General features: G+C 37.4%; 1 protein-coding gene across 1 annotated transcript; it reads left to right on the top strand.

The window, feature by feature from the left end:
* Positions 1 to 948, top strand: LOC129494292 (olfactory receptor 5B2-like). The gene has a single exon (XM_055301129.1). It carries the CDS (start codon positions 4 to 6, stop codon positions 946 to 948), a length of 945 nt encoding a protein of 314 aa, XP_055157104.1. The 5' UTR covers positions 1 to 3.
* Positions 949 to 15,591: the final 14,643 nt, after the last annotated feature.

Here is a 15,591-nt window from a genome sequence, read left to right on the forward strand (position 1 = left end):
CTGATGGATAATAGGACAGAAGGGACACAGTTCATCCTGCTGGGACTAACCAATGCCCCAGAGCTCCAGATCCCCCTCTTTATTATGTTCACCCTCATTTACCTCATCACTCTGGCTGGTAACCTGGGCATGATGATGCTGATTCTCTTGGACTCCCGTCTCCACACTCCCATGTACTTTTTTCTCAGTAACCTGTCTCTGGTGGACTTTGGTCACTCTACAGCTGTCACTCCCAAGGTCATGGCTGGGTTACTTAGAGGAGACCAGGTCATCTCCTACAATGCATGTGCTGCTCAGATGTTCTTTTTTGTAGCCTTTGCCACTGTGGAAAATTATCTCTTAGCCTCAATGGCCTATGACCGCTACGCAGCAGTGTGCAAACCCCTCCATTACACCACCACCATGACGACAGGTGTGTGTGCTCGTCTGGCCATAGGTTCCTACATCTGTGGTTTCCTGAATGCTTCCTTCCATGTTGGGGACATATTTAGTCTGTCTTTATGTAATTCCAATCCAGTCCATCACTTTTTCTGTGATGTTCCAGCGGTCATGGCTCTCTCTTGCTCTGATAAACACATTAGTGAGGTGTTTCTTGTTTTTATGTCAAGTTTTAATGCCCTTTTTGCTCTTCTGGTTATATTGATTTCCTACCTTTTCATATTTATAACAATCTTGAAGGTGCAGTCAGCTCAAGGGCATCAAAAAGCTTTATCCACCTGTGCTTCCCACCTCACTACAGTGTCCATCTTCTATGGGACAGTCATCTTCATGTACTTACAGCCCAGCTCCAGCCATTCCATGGACACAGACAAAATCGCATCTGTGTTCTATTCTATGGTCATCCCCATGCTGAATCCCCTGGTCTATAGCCTGAGGAACAAAGAGGTCAAGTGTGCATTCAAGAAGGTGGTGGAAAAGGCAATTTTTTCAATAGGATTGGCAATCTAACATTACTGTATGCATAATAAACTTGTTTAATTCACTCAGACTTTCCCCATGCAATGAGTTACTTTTTAAGTCCCATATTGCATTTAAATTTCTGAAGACAGTCATGCTACTATTTGTGGCAAAAATCTCTTCAAAAATCTATTGTCTGGTTAAAAGAAAACTTTTTCAGAAATATAATACCTCAATGAGGGTGGCTAGTAGGAAGCATTAGAAATCTGGGGACCCACTTGTCGAACTTGACTAATGATATTTTATTTATTCACTTGTTGCACTTACTTTTTCTGTGCTACATACTAATGCAAAAACATACATGTTAAACAGGTGCTGAAACAAGCCCATGAACAAAACACATGCATGTACCCCATGTAGGCACATACACACTGGAGTGGGAAATTTGTCAGAGGCAAACGGTGTGTGGCTAGTTTTTAATAAAAATAATTTAAGTAGTTAATTGAGATATTAAATACAAAGTTATGCCTAATTAGAATTATTTCTCTTATTGAATAATTGTTTTAAGATTCTAAATAGTAGAGTCATGTACTTTTAAATGAGAGTATATACTTTTGGGGCACATTTTATTGTGAGATACATAGAGATCAGATCTAAATGAATTAATATTCTGTCTTGACTGACTCATCTTGCAGAATCAACATATATAATGTTCACATTATAATTTTCAAAAAGATAAAAGAATCACCTAAATCCCATAGCTTACCTTAGGGTTCTCTCTTGGTGTTGTACATGTTATATCTACTGAGTTATTATCCTCATGGCCAGGGTCATTCAAACTATTTTTCCTATGTTATCTTCTAGAAATTTTATAGTTTTGCATTTTACATTTTGGTCTATGACCTATTTTGACTTGATTTTTTGTGACGAGCATAAGAGGGTCTGTTTCTAGATTCAGTTTTGTATGTAGATATCCAGTTGTTCCAGCACCATTTGTTGAAAAGAATATCTTTGTTCCATTGGATTGCCTTTTGTTCCTTTGTCAAAGGTAAATTGACTATATTAGTAGAGATCTATTTCTGGGCTCTCTAGTCCATTACATTGACGATTTGTCTTTTTCTCCCCCAATACCAACTGTCTTGATCACTGTAGCTTTACAGAAAATCTTGAAGTAAGATGGGATCAATTTTCCAATGTTGTTCTTCTATATTGAGATAGCTATATTGTGTCTCTTGCATCTCTGTATAGACTTCAGAATTAGTGTGCTGGGATTTTGATTTGGATTACATTAGAGTTATATGTCAGGTTTCAAAAACTGATATTTTTACAATATTGAGTATCCCTATTCATGAATATGGAATATCTCTTCAGTTATGAGATTTTTTTAAATTTTATTCATCAGAATTTAGTAGTTTTATTATATACACATTGTATATATTTTGTTGCATATATATATTTCATTTATTGGGTGTTAGTAACCTATTTATTACCACAATTAAAATTTTTTTAAATATCTGTTACTTTATAGATAAATTATACCTTATATTGCAATGTCATGCCCATGATTTAAATCTGGAGAGTTTTGGAGAACAAATTATTGCTATACTAAAAATTATGCTTCTATGTTTTCATTTCTGCAAACTTTTTTTTTACTAACTATTCTGTTCCTTTACTTTCCTTCACTACAGAAAATCTCATAATTCTCAAATCATATCTATGAAAAATAGTGCAGAGGCAAATCAATTCATCCTGCTAGGACTAACCAATGGCACAAAACTTTAAAAAAATTTTTTTATTGGAGTTCAATTTGCCAACATATAACATAACACCCAGTGCTCATCCCACTAAGTGCCCCCCTAAGTGCCCATCACCCAGTCACCCCAAACCCCCACCCACCTCCCCTTCCACTACCCCTTGTTCATTTCCCAGAGTGAGGTGTCTCTCATGTTTTGTCACCCTCACTGATATTTTCACTCATTTTCTCTCCTTTCAATGGCACCGAACTTCAGGTTTTACTCTTTATTATATTCCCCCTCATCTATCTCATTGCTCTGATTGGGAACCGGGGATAATCACGCTGAGCCTGTTGGTCTCTTATCTCTACACTCCCACATACATTTTCCTCACTAACCTGTCACTTATAGACCTTTGTGACTTCTCAATAGTTATCCCAAAAATGACAGATGGGTTCCTAAAAGGGCACAAGTTCATCTGTACAATGTGTATGCTTCTCAGATGTTCTTTTGTAGCCTTGACTCATTAGAAAATTTCCTCTTGGCATCAATGGCTTATGACTACTACACAACAGTGTGTGGCCTCCTATATTATACTACTACCTGTGTCCACTTGTGCGTCCCACTTCACTGCAGTCTCTACAATCATTTTCATGAACTTACAGCCCAGGTCCGTCATTCCATGGACTGAAACAAAATCCCATTCATGTTCTACACTAAATTTATTCCCATGCTGAACTCTATTGTCAAAAGTCTGAGGAACAAAAAAAGTCAAGAGTGCATTCAAGAAGGGTAAGAGTTAAAGTTGTCTCTAGAATTGGGATTTTGATGTTGGAGATTGTGCAATAATCTAGTTTCAGTTCTCTCAGAACTTACCCCTACTGTGAGTCATATTTTAAGTCCCACTCTACACTTAATTCCTGAAATTATATCCTTATCCCTTTAAAGATCTATTATCTAGTAAAAAGTAAATGTCCACAAATACAATACCTGGACAATGAAGGCACAGGGAACTCATAAGAAGTTTTGGATTCTGTTCTTATAAATACTTACTAATGGATTTTGATTTATTCATTTGTTCCACATGCATGTCCTCTACTACATATCAATGCAAATATATATGTTAAACAGGAACACAAAGAATTCCATGGACAGAAACACATGCACATGCTCCAAATGGGCATGTGGGCACATACTCATGATGGTGAGAAATTTGTCAGAGGTAAATGGAATCTATGAAGTGTCTAATAAAATAATTTAGAATAATTAGTTGAATTATAGTCTAGTCCCATTGATTTCTTTAGTTGAATAACTTTTCTAAGAGTCCTAATTAAAGAAATGAGTCAGGCTTGCCACTTGTATTCAACATAGTTCTGGAAGTTCTAGCCACAGTAATCAGACAAGAAAAAGAAATGAAGGGCATCCAAATTGGTAAAGAAGAAGTTAAACCATCACTATTTGTAGATGACATGATACTATACATAGAAAACCCTTAAGACACCACTAAAAATATTAGGAGTAATAAATGAATTCAATAAAGTTGCAGAATACAAAATTAATACACAGAAATTTATTGCATTTCTGTACACTAATAATGAAGTAGCAGAAAGAGAAATTAAGAAATTAATTCTATTTATAATTGCACCAAAAAATATTTAGGGGGACACCTGGCTAGTGCAGTCAGCTAAGCGTCTGATTCTTGGTTTTAGGTCAGGTCATGATCTCAGGGTTGTGAAACTGAGCCCTGTGTTGGGCCCTGTGCTCAGTGCAGAGTCTACTTAGACTCTTTCTCCCTCTTGCTCAGCCTCCCCAACGCACACACTCTCTTTATCTCTAAAATAAATAAATAAAATCATTTTAAAACTACCTAGGAATAAACTTAACCAAGAAAGTAAAAGACTGTACTATGAAAACTGCAAAACATTGATAAAAGAAATTGAAGATGACAATAACAAGTGAAAAGATATTCCATGTTCATAGATTGAAAAAACTATTGTTAAAATATCCATACTACCCAAAATAATCTACAGATTCAATGCAATTCCTATCAATATACCAAAAGCATTTTTCACAGAACAAATAATAGTAAATATAGAACAAAATAGTAAACTTTGTATGGAACCACAAAAGACCCCAAATTGTCAAAGAATTTTGGAAAAGAAAAACAAAGCTGAAAGTATCACAATCCCAGATTTCAAAATTTATTACAAAATTCTAGTAATCAAAACAGTATGGTACTGGCATTAAAAAAACTTCAAATAATTTGATTTGAAAACAGGAAGAAGACTTGAATAGACATTTTCCCAAAGAAGACATACAGATAGCCAACAGACACATGAAAATATTTTCAATATCACTCATCATTGGGAAAAAGAAAACCAAAATCACACTGAAATATAACCTGACACGTGTCATAATGACTAAAATAAAAAAGACATGAAATAACAAGTGTTGGCAAGAATATGGAGAAAAAGGACCACTCGTACATTGTTAGTGGGAAGGTAAGTTGGTGCAGCCACTGTGTAAAATAATATGGAACTTCATTTTAAAAAAAAAGTTTGTATGGTCTCATTCATTTGGGAAATATAAAAAATAGTGAAAGGGGATAAAGGGGAAAGGAGTAAAAATGAGTGGGAAATATCAGAAAGGGAGACAAAACATGAAAGACTCCTAAGTCTGGGAAATGAACTAGGGGTGGTGGAAGGGAAGGAGGGCGGGGGGTGGGAGTGAATGGGTGACGGGCACTGAGGGGGGCACTTGACAGGATGAGCACTGGATGTTTTCTATATGTTGGCAAATTGAACACCAATAAAAAATAAATTTATAAAAATAAAAAATAAATAAATTTTAAAAAGTTTGTTGCAGCATTATTTAACAGCCAAGACATGAAAGCAAACCAGGTATCCACTAATAGAGAAATGAATAAGAAATGAATAAATAAGAAGTAGTGTGTGTGTGTATATATACATATATATATATACATATATATATATACATATATTTCTCATCCATAAAAGAGGTTGGGATCTTGCATTTGACATAGATGGACCTAGAGGATATCATGCAAAGTGAACTAAATCAATCAGAGAAAGATAAGTACCATATAATTTCACTTACATGTTTAATCTAAAAAACAAATGAACAAGCAAACAAATAAAAAGAAGAAACAGACACACAAATACAAAGAACAAACTGATACTTTCCAAGAGAAGGGGTGTGCAGGAATGGGCAAAAGAGGTGAAAGAGAGTAGGAGATAAGGCTTCTATTTAGGGAATGAAAAAGTCACAGGAATAAAATGCACAGCATAAGGAATACAGTCAAGGATATTGCAATAGTGTTGTATGGGGTCAGAAGGTATCTACAATTGTGGTGAGCACAACATAACATATAGACTTGTCTAATGACTATGCCATACGTGTGAAATTAATGTTACATTGTGTGTCAGCTATACTTAAGTTTTAAAAACTATACTGCTTATAAACAAAATAAACAAATAAATGATCCCAATTGAGATTAGCAAGATTGAGAAAGTCCAAACCAAGCTCCCCAATAGAAACACAGATTTAACACTGTAAGTAACAAAACCCTTTTATGAAAAGTCCAAAGTCCAGTTCGTCTCATTTGTTGAAGTTCTAACCTCAGTACTTCAGAATGTGATCTTATTTGGCAACAGGATTGTTGCAGGTTTAATTCCTTATGATGAGGTCATATTGGGGTAGGATCGGCCCCAAATCTAAAAGGACTCATGTCCCTTTAAAAAGGGAAATTTAGACAGACACAGGCATGAGGGGGGAGCTCCATGCAAAGATGAAGATAAAGGTCAGGGTGCTGTAGCAGAACCCTGAATGCCAAAGAATGCCAGCACATCACCCAGATGCTCAGAGACAAATGTGAAACAAAGTCTCCCTTACAGAATTCACAAGCCACCAGCAGAACCAACCAATCAACACATTGACCGCAGACTCCTAGGACCAGAAATATGAGACAATAAACTTCTATTATTTAAGCCACCCATTTTGTGTTACTTTTTTGTGGCGTCCTGGGAAATTGATATAGGTAACAGTATGGATGAATCTCAGACACACCATGCTAAGTGAAGGAATCTAGACTACAAATCTACACACACTGGGATTCAATTTATAGGACATTCTTGCAAAGACAAAATTACATGGACAAAAGCAGTGTAGAGGTTGCCAGGGGTAGCAGGTGGGAGAAGGGGTTGACCACAAAGAAGCTTGAGGGTTTGGTTTAGATGATAGAACTCTTCTATATCACGATCATGCTAGTGGTTACATGACCTTGTAAATGTGACCAAACTCTTAGATTGATACAATAGAAACTAAGGATGTTATTGTTTGCAAATTTCACTTTAATTAGAAAGTGGGTAAAATTAAAAATTAAAAAAAATTAGAAATTAAAATGAAAAATTAAGAAGTAACAAGTGATATGTGCACCCAGATCATATCCTGTTAGGTCCCTGCAGGCTGTTTAATTGCTTCTCCCTGAGAAGATGGATGAGAGCTACAGGTGCCCTCGTGGGAGACATGTGCAGAGAACTCCTGTCTAGATAACTCCCACCCGATTCCATGAATTAGCCCTTGAAATCTCAACATGACTCAGCGTGACATCATTTTAAGAGGGATCAGACCATGTGCCGAGCCTCTTTGGTCATCATTTATTCCTTTGACTGCTAATGGTTGTTAGTACATGCAGACCTTCCCTCTTGACCCTAGACCTGAGCATTTGCTCCAAGCCTGTGATCATGGGCAGGGAAAACATCTCAACATGAAAAATTCTATTGATGGAGTTTAAAGTGATAACTCCTCAGCAAGTGTTTTATAGAGCTTCCCTCCTTTGCTTCTCACAGACACAATTCTGTGAATGATGGGGGAGAGGTCATTTTATTCTTTATTTTACAAGTAAAAAGAAGACAAGTGACTCCTCCAAAAGCATAGTAACAATTAATGGCGGATTAACGATTACCTGCCTTAGATGTCTTGAAATATTTGACTGATACCTAATAGAGAGCATGTCTACCAGTATATATGCATTTTTTTATGGAGAAAGTCTGATTTCAGACTCACTATTCAAGATTGCCAGTCCCTTCTTTTCCAGCAGCAGGGTAAGCTTCTATGATCCATATAGACTTTTAGTGAGAAGTATAATTCATGCAAAAGCTGTGAGGCAGCTCTACCTACTATATATTTGAATATAGAAATAGATGAGTTAAACATTATTTCTAAAGCAGTGAGCTGAGGTTGGGTTTTAAATATCAAAACTTCCATCAGTGGGGAGTGATACTTATGAAATATCATCATGCTTCTGTCTTTAAAAAGATCAGCCAAACAAAAAAGATGGGTGATGCTTTTATTCAGTAAATTTTAAATTCATCTTATTTGCTATCTCTGTCCTCTTACTAGAGGTTGAGATAAATCGAAGACAGTGAAATGACCTTTCTATAAACTACAAAAGCATTATGATTAAATTAACCAGATCAATACTCCATTGTAATCTTTCCCATAATGTAATATCATCTTTATTATCATTGCTAGCTCATCTACAAATGCTGATTATGAGGCTTATTTGGTCAGCATTGGATTTGAATCTCTAATCTTCTTTATCTGAGCCCTATGGTTGTAGGGCTTTACATAACTCCTCAAATCCTCAGTTCTCTTAATGATAACAGGGGAGTAATAATTCTTCCGTCACAATATTACCATGAATTGAAATGAAATAATATTTTTAGGCATGCATAAATATATATGTACAGATTCGCATAAAGAGAAATATATATTCACATAGCTCTACTGTTTGTAGAACATGCCACATTCTAAATGTGGTCCCAATTCTCAGAGGTTGACAAAGCTAATGACTTTAGGGGCTGGGCTTATAGAAGGAAGATGTGAAGAAGTGGGAGGACAGTGGTAGAGAATGATTAGCAGAAGATAAATGTCCTTCTAAAGGCTTCAAATTAAAACTAAGAAGATTTAAGACACTCTTCCTCCTTTTTAAAAATGTTATTGTTGTTCAAATTGCCAACATATAGCATAACACCCAGTGTTCATCCTGCCAAATGCCCCCCTCAATGCCCATCACCCAGTCACCCCGACCCCCCATCCACTTCCCTTTCCACTACCCCTTGTTCATTTCCCAGAGTTAGGTGTCTCTCATGTTTTGTCACCCTCACTGATATTTTCACTCATTTTTCTCCTTTCCCCTTTATTCCCTTTCACTAATTTTTATATTCCCCAAATGAATGAGACCATATAATGTTTGTCCTTCTCCGATTGACTTATTTCACTCAGCATAATACCCTCCAGTTCCATCCACGTCGAAGCAAATGGTGGGTATTTGTCGTTTCTAATAGCTGAGTATTATACCATTGTATACATAAACCACATCTTCTTTATCCATTCATCTTTCAAGGGACACAGAGGCTCCTTCCACAGTTTGGCTATTGTGGCCATTGCTGCTATAAACATTGGGGTGCAGGTATCCTGTCATTTCACTGCATCTGTATCTTTGGGGTAAATCCCCAGCAGTGCAGTTGCTGGGTTGTAGGGCAGGTCTATTTTTAACTCTTTGGGGGAACCTCCACACAGTGTTCCAGGGTTTTTTTTTAACTCTTTGGGGAACCTCCACACAGTTTTTCAGTTTTCTAGTACCCGTGCACATTCCCACCAATGGTGCAAGAGGGTTCCCCTTTCTCCATATCCTCTCCAACATTTGTTGTTTCCTGTCTTGTTAATTTTCCCCATTCTCACTGGTGTGAGGTGGTATCTCATTGTGGTTTTGATTTGTATCTCCCTGATGGCAAGTGATGCAGAGCATTTTCTCATGTGCATGTTGGCCATGTCTATGTCTTCCTCTGTGAGATTTCTCTTCATGTCTTTTGCCCATGTCATGATCAGATTGTTTGTTTCTTTGCTGTTGAGTTTCATAAGTTCTTTATAGATCTTGGCTACTAGCTCTTTATCTGATGGGTCATTTGCAAATATCTTCTCCCATTCTGTAGGTTGTCTTTTAGTTTTGTTGACTGTTTCTTTTGATGTGCAGAAGCTTTTTATCTTGATGAAGTCTAAATAATTCATTTTTGCTTTTGTTTCCCTTGCCTTCATAGATGTATCTTGCAAGAAGTTGTTGTTGCCAAGTTCAAAAAGGGTATTGCTTGTGTTCTCCTCTAGGATTTTGATGGATTCTTCTCTCACATTTAGATCTTTCATCCATTTTGAGTTTCTTTGTGTATGGTGTAAGAGAATGGTCTAGTTTCATTATTATGCATGTGGATGTCCAATTTTTCCAGCACCATTTATTGAAGAGACTGTTTTTTTTCCAGTGTAAAGTGTTTCTTGCTTTGTCTAATATTAGTTGACCATAAAGTTGACGGTCCACTTCTGGATTCTCTATTCTGTTCCATTTATCTATGTGTTTGTTTTTTTGCCATTACCACACTATCTTGATGACCACAGCTTTGTAGTACAACCTGAAATCCAGCATTGTATTGCCCCCAGCTCTGGTTTTCTTTTTCAATATTCCCCTGACTCTTTCTTATTCAATAGTCCCCTGTCTTTTCTGATACCACACAAATCTTAAGATGATTTTTTCCAACTCTCTCTGAAGAAAGTCCATGGTATTTTGATAGGGATTGCATTAAATGTGTAAATTGCCCTGGGTAACACTGACATTTTCACAATATTAATTCTGCCAATCCATGAGCATGGAATATTTTTCCATCTCTTTGTGTCTTCCTCAATTTCTTTCAGAAGTGTTCAATAGTTTTTAGGGTATGGATTCTTTACCTCTTTGGTTAGGTTTATTCCTAGGTATCTTATGCTTTTGGGTGCAATTGTAAATAGGATGGACTCCTTAATTTCTCTTTCTTCAGTCTCATTGTTAGTGTAGAGAAATGCCACTGATTTCTGGGCATTGATTTTGTGTCCTGCCACACTGCCAAATTGCTGTATGAGTTCTAGCAATCGTGGGGTGAGTCTTTTGGGTTTTCTAGGTACAGTATCATGTCATCTGTAAAAAGGGGAGAGTTTGACTTCTTCTTTGCCAATTTGAATGCCTTTTATTTCTTTTTGTTGCCTGATGGCTGAGGCTAGGGCTTCTAGTACTATGTTGAATAGTAGTGGTGAGAGTGGACATCCCTGTCGTGTTCCTGATCTTAGGGAAAAGGTTCCCAGTGTTTCCCCATTGAGAATGATATTTGCTGTGGGCTTTTCATAGATGGCTTTTAAGATGCTGAGGAATGTTCCCTCTATCCCTATGCTCTGAAGAGTTTTGATCAGGAATGGATGCTGTATTTTGTCAAATGCTTTTTCTGCATCTAATGAGAGGATCATATGGTTCTTGTATTTTCTCTTGTTGATATGGTCTATCACATTGATTGCTTTGAGTGTTGAACCTGCCTTGCATCCCGGGGATAAATCCCACTTGGTCATAGGGAATAATCTTCTTTTTTTAATAAATTAATTTTTATTGGTTTTCAATTTACCAACATACAGAATAACACCCAGTGCTCATCCCGTCAAGTGTCCCCCTCAGTGCCCGTCACCCACTCACCCCCACCCCCTCCTCCTCCCTTTCCACCACCCTTAGTTCGTTTCCCAGAGTTAGGAGCCTTTATGTTCTGTGTCCCTTTCTGATATTTCCCACACATTTCTTCTCCCTTCCCTTATATTCCCTTTCACTATTATTCATATTCCCCAAATGAATGAGAACATACACTGTTTGTCTTTCTCCGATTGACTTACTTCACTCAGCATAATACCCTCCAGTTCCATCCACGTTGAAGCAAATGGTGGGTATTTGTTGTTTCTAATGGCTGAGTAATATTCCATTGTATACATAGACCACATCTTCTTTATCCATTCATCTTTCGATGGACACCGAGGCTCCTTCCACAGTTTGGCTATTGTGGACATGGCTGCTAGAAACATCGGGGTGCAGGTGTCCCGGCGTTTCATTGCATCTGAATCTTTGGGGTAAATCCCTAACAGTGCAATTGCTGGGTCATAGGGCAGGTCTATTTTTAACTCTTTGAGGAACCTCCACACAGTTTTCCAGAGTGGCTGCACCAGTTCACATTCCCACCAACAGTGTAAGAGGGTTCCCTTTTCTCCGCATCCTCTCCAACATTTGTTGTTTCCTGCCTTGTTAATTTTCCCCATTCTCACTGGTGTGAGGTGGTATCTCATTGTGGTTTTGATTTGTATTTCCCTGATGGCAAGTGATGCAGAGCATTTTCTCATGTGCATGTTGGCCATGTCTATGTCTTCCTCTGTGAGATTTCTCTTCATGTCTTTTGCCCATTTCATGATTGGATTGTTTGTTTCTTTGCTGTTGAGTTTAATAAGTTCTTCATAGATTTTGGAAACTAGCCCTTTATCTGATATGTTATTTGCAAATATCTTCTCCCATTCTGTAGGTTGTCTTTTAGTTCTGTTGACTGTATCCTTTGCTGTGCAAAAGCTTCTTATCTTGATGAAGTCCCAATAGTTCATTTTTGCTTTTGTTTCTTTTGCTTTCGTGGATGTATCTTGCAAGAAGTTACTGTGGCCAAGTTCAAAAAGGGTGTTGCCTGTGTTCTCCTCTAGGATTTTGATGGAATCTTGTCTCACATTTAGATCTTTCATCCATTTTGAGTTTATCTTTGTGTATGGTGTAAGAGAGTGGTCTAGTTTCATTCTTCTGCATGTGGATGTCCAATTTTCCCAGCACCATTTATTGAAGAGACTGTCTTTCTTCCAGTGGATAGTCTTTCCTCCCTTATCGAATATTAGTTGACCATAATGTTGAGGGTCCACTTCTGGATTCTCTATTCTGTCCATTGATCTATGTGTCTGTTTTTGTGCCAGTACCACACTGTCTTGATGACCACAGCTTTGTAGTACAACCTGACATCTGGCATTGTGATGCCCCCAGCTATGGTTTTCTTTTTTAAAATTCCCCTGGCTATTCGGGGTCTTTTCTGATTCCACACAAATCTTAAAATAATTTGTTCTAACTCTCTGAAGAAAGTCCATGGTATTTTGATAGGGATTGCATTGAATGTGTAAATTGCCCTGGTAACACTGACATTTTCACAATATTAATTCTGCCAATCCATGAGCATGGAATATTTTTCCATCTCTTTGTGTCTTCCTCAATTTCTTTCAGAAGTGTTCTATAGTCTTTAGGGTATAGATCCTTTACCTCTTTGGTTAGGTTTGTTCCTAGGTATCTTATGCTTTTGGGTGCAATTGTAAATGGGATTGACTCCTTAATTTCTCTTTCTTCAGTCTCATTGTTAGTGTATAGGAATGCCATTGATTTCTGGGCATTGATTTTGTATCCTGCCACAATACCAAATTGCTGTATGAGTTGTAGCAATCTTGGGGTGGAGGCTTTTGGGTTTTCTATGTACAGTATCATGTCATCAGCGAAGAGGGAGAGTTTGACTTCTTCTTTGCCAATTTGAATGCCTTTAATATCTTTTTGTTGTCTGATTGCTGAGGCTAGGACTTCCAATACTATGTTGAATAGCAGTGGTGAGAGTGGACATCCCTGTCTTGTTCCTGATCTTAGGGGAAAGGCTCCCAGTGCTTCCCCATTGAGAATGATATTTGCTGTGGGCTTTTCGTAGATGGCTTTCAAGATATCGAGGAAAGTTCCCTCTATCCCTACACTCTGAAGAGTTTTGATCAGGAATGGATGCTGTATTTTGTCAAATGCTTTCTCTGCATCTAATGAGAGGATCATATGGTTCTTGGTTTTTCTCTTGCTGATATGATGAATCACATTGATTGTTTTACGAGCGTTGAACCAGCCTTGTGTCCCGGGGATAAATCCTACTTGGTCATGGTGAATAATTTTCTTAATGTGTTGTTGGATCCTATTGGCTAGTATCTTGTTGAGAATTTTTGCATCCATGTTCATCAGGGATATTGGTCTGTAATTCTCCTTTTTGGTGGGGTCTTTGTCTGGTTTTGGAATTAAGGTGATGCTGGCCTCATAGAACGAATTTGGAAGTACTCCATCTCTTTCTATCTTTCCAAACAGCTTTAGTAGAATAGCTATTGTTTCTTCTTTAAATGTTTGATAGAATTCTCCTAGGAAGCCATCTGGTCCTGGACTTTTGTGTCTTGGGAGGTTTTTGATGACTGCTTCAATTTCTTCCCTGGTTATCAGCCTGTTCAGGTTTTCTGTTTCTTCCAGTTCCAGTTTTTGTTGTTTGTGGTTTTTTCCAGAAATGTGTCCATTTCTTCTAGATTGCCTAATTTATTGGCATATACCTGCTCATAATAAGTTTTTAAAATCATTTGTATTTCCTTGGTATTGGTGATGATCTCTCCTCTTTCATTCATGATTTTATTAATTAGAGTCTTTTCTCTTTTCTATTTAGTATGGCCAGCTAATGGTTCATCTATCTTATTAATTCTTTCAAAGAACCAACTCCTGGTTTTGTTGATCTGTTCCACAGTTCTTCCTGTCTGTATTTCATTGAGTTCTGGTTGAATTTTTATTAATTCTCTTCTTCTGCTGGGTGAAGGTTTTATTTGCTATTCCTTCTCCAGCTCCTTTAGGTGCAAGGTTAGCTTTTGTATTTGAGTTCTTTCCAGCTTTTGGGCATATGCTTGTATTGCAATGCATTTCCCCCTCAGGACTGATTTTGCTATATCCCAAAGATTTTGAGTGGTTGTATCTTCATTCTCATTAGTTTCTTTTTTTATAATACATTTATTTTTTATTGGTGTTCAATTTTCCAACATACAGTATAACACCCAGTGCTCATCCTGTCAAGTGCCCCCCTCAGTGCCCGTCACCCATTCACCCCACCTCCCGCCCTCCTCCCCTTCCACCACCCGTAGTTCATTTCCCAGAGTTAGGAGTCTTTATGTTCTGTATCCCTTTCTGATATTTCCTCAGCCATTATAGATGACAAATACCCACCATTTGCTTCCACGTGGATGGAACTGGAGGGTATTATGCTGAGTGAAATGAGTCAATCGGAGAAGGACAAACATTATATGTTCTCATTAGTTTCCTTGAATCTTTTTAATTCTTTAATTTCCAAGTTGACCCTTTCATCTTTTAGTAGGGTGGTCTTTAACCTCCACGTGTTTGAAATCATTCCAAATTTCTTCTTGTGATTTAGTTCTAGTTTCAAAGCATTATGGTCTGAAAATATACGGGGGACAATCCCAATCTTTTGGTATTAGTTAAGACCTGTTTTGTGACCCAGTATGTGGTATTTTCTGGAGAAAGTTCCACGTGCACTTGAGAAGAATGTGTATTCGGTTGTGTTTGGATATTAAGTTCTGTAAATATCTGTGAAATCCATCTAGTCCAGTGTATCATTTAAAGCTCTTGTTTCTTTGCAGATGTTGTGCTTAGAAGATCTGCCTATTGCATTAAGTACCATGTTCAAGTCTCCCAGTATAACTGGTATTATTATCTAAGTATGTCTTTACTTTGGTTATTAATTGATTGATATACTTGGCAGCTCCCACATTAGGGGCATAAATATTCATGATTGTTAGATCCTTTAAGTATGGTATAGTGTCCCTCTTCATCTCTTATTACAGTCTTTAAATTTATCTGATATAAGGATGGCTACCTCTGCTTTCTCGGGTACCATTTGAATGGTAAATGGTTCTCCAACCTTTTATTTTCAGGCTGTAGCTGTCCTTAGGTCTAAAATGAGTCTCTTGTAGACAGCTAATAGATGGGTCTTGCTTTTTTATCCAGTCTGAAACCCTGCACCTTTTGATGGGATCATTAAGCCCATTCACGTTCAGAGTTACTATTGAAAGATATGAATTTAGTGTAAGACACTCTTCCTACACAAGAACATATCACATAAAAAAATTTTAAATATGAAACTCACCACCAAAACAGACCTACAGGTGAAAGGCAGCCAACAAACCAGGACCTTTCACCTCTTGATCCTGGTGATTCAACTGTGAGATGATAGTA

The sequence above is a fragment of the Nyctereutes procyonoides genome, unplaced genomic scaffold (genome assembly GCF_905146905.1).
Source record: "Nyctereutes procyonoides isolate TBG_1078 unplaced genomic scaffold, NYPRO_anot_genome, whole genome shotgun sequence".
Classification (NCBI taxonomy): Eukaryota; Metazoa; Chordata; class Mammalia; order Carnivora; family Canidae; genus Nyctereutes; species Nyctereutes procyonoides.

Excerpts from the sequence above, each read along its gene's own strand:
- LOC129494292 (XM_055301129.1), top strand. The coding sequence starts at position 4 with ATGGATAATAGGACAGAAGGGACACAGTTCATCCTGCTGGGACTAACC.